Source organism: Aedes aegypti, chromosome 3 (assembly GCF_002204515.2).
Source record: "Aedes aegypti strain LVP_AGWG chromosome 3, AaegL5.0 Primary Assembly, whole genome shotgun sequence".
NCBI classification, from domain to species: Eukaryota; Metazoa; Arthropoda; class Insecta; order Diptera; family Culicidae; genus Aedes; species Aedes aegypti.
The window spans coordinates 365,472,847-365,484,809 of NC_035109.1; the positions used below are offsets into that span (position 1 = coordinate 365,472,847).

At 36.7% G+C, this 11,963-nt stretch overlaps 1 protein-coding gene across 1 annotated transcript; it reads left to right on the forward strand.

The window, feature by feature from the left end:
* Positions 1-7,706: 7,706 nt before the first annotated feature.
* Positions 7,707-8,524, forward strand: LOC110679200 (perlucin-like protein). The gene is made up of 2 exons (XM_021853309.1): positions 7,707-7,894; positions 7,956-8,524. The coding sequence occupies exons 1-2, from the start codon at positions 7,805-7,807 to the stop codon at positions 8,331-8,333; spliced, it is 468 nt and encodes a 155-aa protein (XP_021709001.1). The 5' UTR covers positions 7,707-7,804; the 3' UTR covers positions 8,334-8,524.
* Positions 8,525-11,963: the final 3,439 nt, after the last annotated feature.

Consider the following 11,963-nt stretch of genomic DNA (forward strand, 5'->3'; position numbering starts at 1 on the left):
TTTCAATTTCTACTGTTTGGCGTTAAAAACTGAACATCTCGTTAGTCTATGGAAAACTTTTAGAACTAAACAAAACACAAATTTTCATGTAAAAAAATTGTTGATGTTTACACTGCCGTGATTCGCAAGTCAGTCCCATCTGCATTTTCGTCAAAATCGAGTTGAGTTCAGTTTTCAACATCTTTGCCAATGCTCTTTCAGCTGCGTTAATGAAATTATATGATTTGTTCGGAAAAATTAGGAAAAACAGCAAGTCAAATTGTCCCATAACAAAAAGTAACCGCATATCAGTCCCACTACAGAATTTCGCACCATGGAACACACAAATGTAACTTGTTTTGATCATATTTATATTCTTCTTGGAAAGATATCATAGTGATAAGCAAGTTGTGAAAGTTTCATTAAAATTGGAACATGTTCTAATCCTCTGGAATTTTTCGAATTTTTGTATGGAAAACGAGTTTTAAAACTTCACAGCCCATTTTGAATGTGACTAATATACACAGCCCATGTCTAATGTGACTAATACAGTTAAACCTCCATGAGTCGATGTTCCATTACTCGATATCGACTCATGGAACCATACTAAAAACCAAATTTCTGGTTACTATGATGGTCCTTTCAGATAGCTTTGCATTGCATTGCTGTTCCATGACTCGATATTTCCATGAGTCGATGGTCCCTTCAATATCGACTCATGGAGGGTTGACTGTATGCAGTTTTGGGTAGTACATTCCTATTCTTGTTTACGTTTGAATGCACATTTGATTGAAAACAGTTTGGCATTCCTGTTTACACCAACAGAATCAAGGGGGCCATGGATTCGAACGAATAACATTCGATCGAAAGTTTGATACGCCAGTGGAAGCATCAACCTTCTATTGCGTTTCTTTTGAAAGTTTTCCGTTCTGCGCACAATGGTCGGGCTATTGTATATTATTATGATCCTCAATTGAAATTGACCTAAAATTTGAATTTCTATGACTTTTATGACGGCAAACTGGCTGAAGTCAAAAAATTGAAAAATGTTACAATAAAATAAAGTACAAAATAAATAATTTAGGAATGCAATATTTTCCCAAAGTTACGCACTATCTGAAAGCTTATGGTTTAATACTTTTATTCAGCATGGGGATGAAAAAAATATTTGCTTGAAGTTTTAATTCTATTCAATATTACACTTGAGTAATTTTGATGATTTTTAACATGAAAAACAACTCTTGTCGCGTCATGTCGCTGCCATTTCGAATATTGCACATCAAAATGCATCCTTTGATCTTACAAAAAACGTTTAAATTTTTTGCAGAAATTTGCTGATTTGCAAGTTAGAGCTATTTGAATAATTCAATATTTTCATACATTTTGAAGATATTTTTCCTACAAAGTTTATTTAAAATATATTTCATCACTGTTCATACACATTTTGATCAAACTCGGTCAAATACAAACAAAAAATGTGCTTTCAGCCCAGTTTGATAACATTTCTAATGAAAAAAACTTTTTTAAAAAATGTTACGTAATATGTGAATAACTCCTTCTGAAACAATGAAAACGCCAAATAATATATTAGGTTTACATATTTCATCGATTAAGGCAATAACACTAGTTTTGGCCAAACTTCATTTTTTCCGACCATTGTGCTGCGGTAGCCGCCAAGTTCTACCGCAGCTGTCAAAGTTCTACCGCAGACTTGAGAATCATTGTATCATTGAACGAAACCATCTAAGCAAAGTATGCTAGTAGAGTTCACAGCTTTGAAAAACATCCGAAAACAACAATCATCAGCTTGGTTTCCAAGGTATCATTGCAGCCGATCGATGATACTTTGTGAAAATCAGTAATGTGACAGCTGCGGTAGCTTTCTGTTCAACCGCAAAACGGAAAGTTATCTCTGAAATTGCAATAATATTTCTATTAATACGCCGCATTCGTCACTCTGTTTTGCATGGAGGTGACCCATTTCGCATAAAGACGTTTCGCATAAGGACGTTTAGCATATGGACGTTTGCCATAATTGACGTTTCGCATAAACCAGTTTCATACAAGAACAGGTAGCATTTCAAAGAAGGCATATAAATACCATTATGACAAATGACCATTATGCCAATCGTCCGTATGCGAAACGTCCTTATGCGAAATGTCCCACCCCAGCTTTGCATGCAATTCAAATGTAAATGACCCATAATAGTGAGACCACTGTATTTTTAATGTTTAGTTTTACGGTAGCTGGCACCTAATTTCAGAATTGAGCAATTTTTCATTCCACTTTCAATCACTGAGTGGACTGTGCTAATGCAAAATCAAAATGTATCAAACAAGAAGCTCGGTAGCAGTTTTTCCCACTTTTAAATCATTCCCTCATACGTACCCGGGCCACACAGGAAGCAAAAACCTTCAAAGTTGATTAATATTGAAACAGGCAAAACTTGTGCTGCCACGAGTTGCTCTTGCTTCTTTTCTCAATCAGTTTTTAACATTCCCCGCTCAGAAGTTGGCCGTACTCTGCAACATTGACGGTGCCATTCGTCGTCGTCTTTGTATTCGTTGCACAGTGGCATGTAGCCATACAAAGGTCGGACAAAACCTCACAAGTGCCCCGAATCATTTGCATACGATAATTTCCCAACATTATTTGAGGTTCGAAGAAACCATCATAAAAATAATCGAAATTTTTTGTCCAGATGATGTTTCATTTATTTTGATAAAAATTTGTTATTTTTTTCGTACAATTTAAATAAAATACAAAAATATATACAAAAACTGAGACCAGATCAACAAGTTCAACTTCAAGGAGGCAATAAAAATGGCATTTTAGAAGAAATTTAGAAGACATCTCCACATGACCGCTATCCATGGTTTTGCCGTCTTACTCACACTTCAGCTACCATAAAAAATCGAAAACAGCACCAATCAATCTTATTGACAACTTCAATTTTTGAATTTTTTTGTCCGACCTTGCGCCACTGTGCCTCGTCCTGAATGTCATCTGTAGAGGAAAGATCGCTTTTTATCAGTTTCACTCCTGGGTGGCTGCTCATTTTATGGGCAATTGGAGAATCCTTGCCACCCTTTTTCACTTCACCGAGACAGAGAAAGCACTCGGCCAACCAACCACAGGAAAGTTTATAATTGAAAAAGTTGATATTTCCTGGGAGCCGGGAGCCTGTCTCCAGTGACGGCTAGGCGGCAGAGCGCAGACAGAAAGCCCAACTGGCAGAAGCTTATGCACTTCACTTAGGAAATTCTGCCTGCACCTGTCTACAGGTGCCTTAGCTGCTGCGACATAATTTCCGAGAAGGGGGTATATCTGAGGCGAACGTATGTCGAATTCATTTAATATGATTTTTCAACTATTGACCAGGACCATATAGCTTATCTGTTGGAAAAATTAAAAAAAAAATCAATTTGATAATTATGGTTTGAGCATGAGCATGAGCATGATTGACCGCCCGCAGTTGCTACTCCGTTATTGCAAGAACAGCTGTACTTACACAGGGAACAAACAGACGCTACTCAGGATCAGTAGCACCCTCAATGTGTAAGTACTGGTGCTCTCATTATTACAACAAACAATACCGGCGCCGGCTGCGTCCGAATGCAGGTCAATATGGGAATGGGAGAAAAATGTTGACGTGTTACTTGCTTTATGGAAGCCGAGGAGTCCTCTGCACTTCCACAAGAAAACACTGGAAGTTTGGATATGGGAAAGGATTCGTTTTGATGAACGATAAAGATATAATTTTAAATGAATACGTGAACATATACACGGATGATCGATACTGATAGTGCGGTTACTGTGCGATCCGGACACAATCCGAATTCCGTCGCTCGCCCTCAAAGGAGCATGCAACAGATTCAACGGATCAAACACTTCTGACGCGTCGTTGCTTTTTTTCATTCGCACATTTTGTTTTCGTTTTATTCTTCAGAAAAACGCGAAACGGACACAATTGATCCGGATTCCGTCGCTCGCCCACAAAGATTCAACGGATCAAACACAACTGACAACTGACGCATTGTTGCTTTTGTCACTCGCACTTTGTTTTAGTTATTTCTTCAGCAAAACGCAAACCAGACACAATTGATCCAGATTCCGTCGCTTGCCCACAAAGGAGCATGCAACAGATTCAACAGATCAAACACAACTGACAACTGACGCGTTGTTGCTTTTTTCACTCGCACACTTTGTTTTCGTTTTCGTAGATATAATTTGGTTGAAATTTGGATTAAATCGATTTTTTCAACATGCTTTCAGTCTCCCTACAAAACTCTTCGTTTCTCTTATATGGCAGAATACAATTAAACAATTAACAATTAGTAAAGAAACACCAAAAAATAAATTTTTGAGCATCGATAGTTTTATGAACTTTGTTGATACGTATTGTCATACACATAAAGTTTGAATTATGTGGCGAAATAAGCAAATATATTGCCACACAAGCTGACAGACTTGTATGCAAGTTTGCTGATAGAGTCAAATTTTGAATTTTCAACAGAAAATATCTCAAAAACTAGATGTGTTATGATATTTTTGAAAACGGCTTTGGATTCAGCAACCCTTAGTTAAATAAATAGAATAATATTGAAGCTTGAGACAAAAACTTGTTCCGCAGTGTTATCTTCAATTTGATAAATTTAATAATAATTTCAATTTGTTAATTTATTCATAGAATTTCAAGAAAAAATCGTTTTAAAAGATAAACTCAGTCAAAACAAGTTGACAATTATGTGTATAAAATTATATCTCTTGATAGATATCAATTGAAAATCATGATTTGACATTGATTTACCATAAACCAATCGTTTTTATAATATAAATTAGTATATTTCGAACATCGAAAGAAATCGAAAGAATTCTATATATAGGGCTTTGCATACCTCTAGGCGATAACCGTTTTATGGAAATTTCTGACTTCAAGGGTCCTGATTCGTAAAACTGCTTTTCAATAAGAGATTTGAGACCGCATTCATATTTTAAAAAAAAGACAATTTACACCGACACAGACTGAACAATCATGATCATTAAGGCAACGGACAACACAGAACACCCATTGGTTCAGTGATGAATTTTATGTTTGACGAAAAGTTTTCACCGACTGGAGTGGGAATTGAACCCACGCTTCATGGCACAATATGCCCAAACGACTGACGCCGCTAACCGCAAGACCACGAAACCCACTATTCTCTACTATAACTAGACTATCAGGAATTAATGAAGCACTCACTGTAACTTCATCGAATCAAAATCTTAGAACAGATTGTTTGTAAGCATTTCAAAAATGATAAAATCTCATCAATTTTTAATATTCGAACATAACGTCTCCCATCATAACGGATCCGATCCGAATCACTCATATTGGTGAACCGGATCTTTTGAACGGTTCAGTGACTCAGCGGCTCGCAAAGGAAGAGCGAACTGAACCGAGCGCACGGAAAACAAAGCGGTTCACTCGCTGTTGCGCAACACGCTTTGTGCCTTTCGTATCTTTCGCTCTCTCATTCTTTGTACATTCTCTCCCAGAAACTCACGATATACTCGGCTGATTTCCCCTACCGAACCAAAAAGGAAGAAGCATAATGTGCTTTGCCATTCAAGTGGGCACTTTTTCTCTCTATGTTTCATATGCCTGTATGCAAGTGAGCGGAGCAGGTTAGTTGTTTGGCTATGTATGCTGAGAGTGCGAAGCTGCAGCAAACTGTGTTTGCATGTGTGCCGTGGCGCGCAAAGCAAGGCACTTGGCAAGCGTTATAATGAAGCCGATAAACAAACGAAGTAGAATAGGGGAAAAGAATCGGTACGTTCTTTATCCGGGTCATTTTTTGTTTGATCCATGCTGATCCGACTCCTGTGAAAAAAGAGCCACGGATCACTTGTTCTTTTGAGTGATCCGAATCTTTTGAACGGCTCCGATTCTTTTTGCCCATTTCTTGTCTCAAATGCTCTCGATTCGAACAAAAACAGCTCTGACATGAAGTGTATACTACTACTCTTTCCTTTTGTATTCGTTTTGCTCAACTGGCTCTATGTTAATTTGTTTAGTATGTTGCGGGTCATGCACTATTTACCCCCATTATCAAAGATACCTCGTTTTACGGTAAATAAAAAAAGATTAAAAGAGCAGGCCTTCCCGCATAGATCAGCGATAAAACTTAGTGAGACCCACGAAGTGTTTAGAGATTTTTCGGTATCTAGGTCATAAGCTGGAAACTAGAACATTATCAAAGTTACCAAGTTATTTTTGGAGCAATAATTTTGCAGATATTATGAAATCATTTTTCACCGATTTCTTATGGGAAAAATATTTTGAATTAAAATGGTTAACCGATATGAGTAGAATTTTTAGGTTTAAAGTACGTCCTTATGGAAGTACTAATATAGTATTAATATGAAAAAAAACCTACGCATTCTTAAAGTCGCATATTTAGTCCTCACGTCACATTTAAAGTACAATAGAAAAACAAATGCTTAATTTCCAGAAGATCTCCCAAAGCACAATTACAATCATCAAATGTGCTGTAATGAAATGGAATCTGTTTCCTTGTTATTCTATTGACTTTTTTCATAACAGTATGTTTGCAAAATTTCCAAAAAAAATCTGTTAGAGAATATGTTTTGCAGAGTCGAACATCTAGTCTTATGTACATTTGTTTAAATAATGTTGGCTGAGATTTTGGCGTAATCCCGGCTAAGATTATAACAGAATCCAAAAAGAAATCGTCAAGGAATCCTGAACGTGCTGTGTATGAGAAGTCTTTCAGTTAATAACAGATTTCAGGATAACAATAAATCGTCGAGCTGTTTAGTGGATAATATATAAGTAAATAAAAACCAAATTTGGTACTATACTATATAATTTTACTAGAGTTTGTATCTTTAGACACGTATTTTACATGTACGCGTATTTCGACCTCAAATGTAAGGCCGTTTTAAGTATTGTGTACTAGACTCAATTTGAAATCCATCGTATTCAAACACTTTATACTTACTTTTTTACCCTTAGATTTAAGGATTTTTTCTTTAATTTTGTTTACAATGGTTTTACAGACAGGTTGCTCAGTTTTTCAAAAATATTGATAAAATTTCTTATACATTGCAACATGTTGTCACGCGTTGAAATATTGTTACTGACATTTGTTCCGCAGTACAAAAAAAAATTGGGCATAGGACTCCTAGAGCGAACTCATTGAAGCAAAATACTACAGTAAAACCCATGCATTGCAACCATTACTATTGTTACCATGATTAGAGAAAATATGTGGAGTTGAATAAAGGTACCGGGAAGCGTCAAATCGCATTCTACCACTTTTTTGTTTCATTTAAACAAGGAAATTTGCGAAAAAAATTGCTCTGGTTCGGCTAACAGATAAAACTTTTATAATGATAAACACTTTAATTGTTTTATTCCTTATTTATCTTCATGGCATCTCCTTCATTCACGAAAAATCCAGATAATTGAAATGAAAGATTTATGGTATTAGTAATAATAATCAACTTTTGAAACATTCAATCCTATGGGAGGTTAATAAAAGAAGTAAAACAAAAGAAGAAAAAAGAAATTATTTGATATTTTCGTCAACAACAATTAGATTATACTGTACTGCAGACATTGCTAAGTGCAGTACGTACGCTCCGAGAGAGTCATTTTGTTACGCGTTATGAATTATGGGAACCCCATCGATTATCAGTTGACTAATGAACTGACGTTCTGTCTTTCAGTCGAAAATCACAACTTTGATTGAACGGACTTGCACTAACGATATTGTGTATAATAGCAAATCAATACTTCTGGATAAGGGTTCCAACATGTTATATTTATCAAAAGTATTTCTTCTGTTGTTCTGCGTACAGTTGGGATTCGCCGCTCAACCTAAGTACCATTTTGCAACTTATACGGTAGGCATCATCTCACTAATGTCCACTCAGATCACACTCAAATCGATGTTCTATCCCGCAGAGTAACTGGTTCGAAGCGGCCGAGTACTGTCATCGGATGGGGATGCGACTGGCCATAGTCGACTCCGAGCAGAAGCATGAGGAAACCGTTGCGGCTGCTAGGGAAACTGGAAGCTATGTATTGGGCAACTTTGGCGTGTGGTTGGGAGCCACTGATTTGGGCCGAACAAACAACTACGTGTGGCACAATACCGGTGAACGGGTGCTCTATTCACGATGGAGAATAGCTGAACCCAGTGGAGGAGATGAGCATTGCATGGCGTTACAGTACTGGCCAATGTTGGGATTCTTCTGGACGTGGAACGATGTATCTTGCAACAAGAAATTGTATGCGATTTGCGAGAGTGATGGAAGTGCGGAGTGCTCTGAAGTGGTGTAAGAGGCAAGAGCCAAGTTTAACACTATTACTGATTTTTTTTTTTTTTTTCAAAATAAATAACATTTTGCGAAGACGATTCATCTGCTTTGTTTCAATTGCAGATTAATTTAAGTTTCTTTGACCCAATGTCATCCCGTCGAAGGGGTGAGAATGGGTCATTTTTATACTCTTATAGATCAGTGAAAACATAAGAATTTTGTTTATTTGCTTGACATTTACTTATCCATAATCCATGAAAGTATTTCCATTAGGGCGATTCAAATTTTAAAAATGTTTGAAAATCCAACCCCCATATACTCCTTACCATCCTTACCATAACAATAGTGCTCTGTAAAATTTTCAGCTTTCTAGGTAGTGATTTGAAGGTGGCCCAAATCCCATATTGAGAATTCTTTCTTCAAACCTTAATGAAGGATGTTGCTGAAGAAACAAATCCCTTTTGACCTAATTTTGTTAGGGATTTTTGTACATGTTTGCAGGGCTATGATCCCATTTTAAGCTAAATAATAGCAAACAAACTCATGAATATCTTGTCTGCTATCCGTCGGATTGAATTTCTCTCTTAAGCAAATTTCTTAATTACGATTTGAAGAATGAGGTTTTATTATGGGATAATAAGTTTGTATTTACATTACAGTACTAGCGTGTTTGGAACACATCTCAAAATTTCTCCATAGTAATTTCCATATAAACCTACATTGTCTTTGGGCCAACTTTAAATCACCACCTTGAAAGCTGAAAATTTCACAGAATACTATTTTTATGATAAGGATGGTAAGGAGCATATGGGAGATTGGATTTTAAAACTTTTTTAAAATTTCAATCGCCCTAATTTCCATACTGGAAAGAATATTTCAAACTATCCAACAATCAACATAAGCGATTTGGACCCATTCTCACCCCCGGCGACGGTAGGGTCAAAGCACTTATCTTTGCCCCTATCAGACTTTGTTTCAATATAAACATAACAAATTTTGTGAGATAATGGACATGCGAATCTCGTGCTTTTCTCAAACCATCATCAATGTCGTACAAAATGAAAACATATATATTGCAAACTTAACTTATATCCTACAGGAATAATTATAAGTGCTCGAATTACATTGGTAACATTAATGAGTAAAATAATTTGCTTATTAATTCAATTGCGAGATAAACAATAAACTAATAATGAGGTTGCAGTGTTTATAAGTAATGCCGTAGCGTGTGGTTGGTCAGGTTGGCCTCCACCAGCCATTAGAGGGCACTTCACGCTTTGTGTAAACCAGGATATTATAAAAATCAAATGTTTTCTTTGTGGTACTGAATGAACATTGTCATAGATCTTGTCTTCCAACCCTGTTATGATGGCTGACAATCAAAAGCCTGTTGAAAGATATCCGAGAATGTAGCAGCGGATCGAACATCAAACGGTCTAGTAGGCATGGCACAACTTTGACGCCTCACTCCTATAGTAACGTCAGAATGGAATGAAAGGTTTCTCGTGGAGCTCCCGCTTGCCAACATCGATTCTGAGCTCCACATTTGGCGATCCTGCCAGAATTTTAAATAATATTTCGTGTTCCTGGAATGCCTGGATTCGTTAACAAGCGGGAGTGTCCACTAGAAAATGTGTTTGTGTCGAGTGTTTCTTAAACCGCGTGTGAAAATATGTGTTCAGAGTGATTGTGGAGTGAAGTTTGAATCTGATAAAAAAGGCATATATCTGTAAGTAAACAGCAATGTGGTATTTTTGTATGAACAAGAGAAAACTGATTGAAGAGGAAATATGACATGAATATGTATTAGCCGCTTCACTACTCGTTGAAGCAGCAATGTTTCTCTCTGTGCTTGTTGTTGTTCTTATTGAACACCAGCATCACCTCCACTATTTGAGTTGCGCGATGCAGGCTTTGAAGTGAATATTTTGTTTTGCTTTTGAATTCAAACAGATTACTTCGATGAAAATATTTGAATGTTAGTGTGTGCAAATTTTCCTAGCCATGGGCGATTTTTAATTGATGTTCCAAAAGTAAATTTTTCGTTCCAATTAATCGATTTTTTTATGTTGGCACTACATGAAATCCTAATTCAAGGGATTTGGTCTTAATTTGAGCCGTTGTTCTTGTAAATTTGCTTACGATTGGAAAAATCGAATCGATTTAAAAAAAAAATGGATACAAAGGATTCGATTGAATAAACGAAACGATTCGACGTATCGAATTTGAATCGATTCAGTATTATCGATGTTTTGGTCAAATTTGCCCAATAGTGCACATGATTGTTTTCTTTCCTATTTGCTTCAGTACATTGTGTATCCAGTAATGTTTACAAGTTAAGTGTGAAGCATACTGAATCGGTAAAGTTTTGTGAATTTTGTGTCGATAATCGGTGAGATCCAAACTATTCAAATCTGCTCAATTCATTATTAGTTCTATATAAATGCCATGTTAAAAAAAACATGTATGAATGCAAAACAAACGTCCTTAACACGACTGGTAGTTGCAATGGAAAAAATGTCCTTAACACAACTGGTGTTTGCAATGCAAAAAAAATGTCCTTAACGTGACAGGTGGTTGCAATAAAAATAAATATTCTTGCCGCGATTGGAGTTTGCAATAAAAAAAAATGTCCCTAAAAGCGACTGGTGGTTGCAATATAAAAGTAATGTCTAACGCGACAAATGGTTGCAAAATATGTCATTAACGCGACTGTTGGTCGCAAACTTGTTCCTATCAATCAATGTTATTGATATTGCTAGCGCGACTGGTAGTCGCATATTTGTTCTAAGCAATGGTAGTGTACACTTGCCTCCGCGACTGGTGGTCGCATGGTTGTTTCTATGAAGTGCTATTGATGTTGTTAACTCGACTGGTGGTCGTATGCTTGTTCTTAGCAAGTATTATTGATGTTGTAAGCTCGACTGGTGGTCGTATATTTGTTCTAAGCAATGGTGGTGTACTCTTGCTACCTCGACTGGTGGTCGCATACTTGTTCTTAGTAACTGCTATTAATGTTGTTAACTCGACTGGTGGCGTTATTTGTTCTAAGCAATGGTGGTGTACACTTGCTACCTCGACTGGTGGTCGCATACTTGTTCCTAGTAACTGCTATTAATGTTGTTAACTCGACTGGTGGTCGTATACTTGTTCCTATCAAGTATTATTGATGTTTTCAGCTCGACTAGTGGTCGTATATTTGTTCTAAGCAATGGTGGTGTACACTTGCTATCGCGACAAGTGGTCACAAATTGGTTCCTAATAAAACTGATGCTCACATGCATGCGCGACTGGCGGTCGAAAATGTATCTATAGAATAATATATGTAAGCCCAATGATGTCTAGTAACTTAGTAGATCAAGGTATGTTATATCAAAACAAGTAACAACAGCCAAACAAGTCTTCGAGTGAGTATTTCCGTGAAAGTACGGTGGTTTGAATGTACAACAAGATGAGAGTCAAACGCTGATGCTACTCTGTTCAACATGTATATGTCAGTTTATTAATAGCAATATTTTGTCCAAAATTAGTTCGTCTTAGAGATGTCATTGCATAGAATTAGCTTGCCGTTTCTAATGAATGGAACGACATTCAACCGATCAATAAGTTCAACACCGTATCCTACAGCGGAAAAATGTTTCCAAGTCGCATG

Bases quoted from the DNA above. Each gene is read 5' to 3' on its own strand.
- LOC110679200 (XM_021853309.1), top strand. From the start codon at position 7,805: ATGTTATATTTATCAAAAGTATTTCTTCTGTTGTTCTGCGTACAGTTG. The intron at 7,895-7,955 runs GTAGGCATCATC...TCTATCCCGCAG, and splicing joins ACCATTTTGCAACTTATACG to AGTAACTGGTTCGAAGCGGC.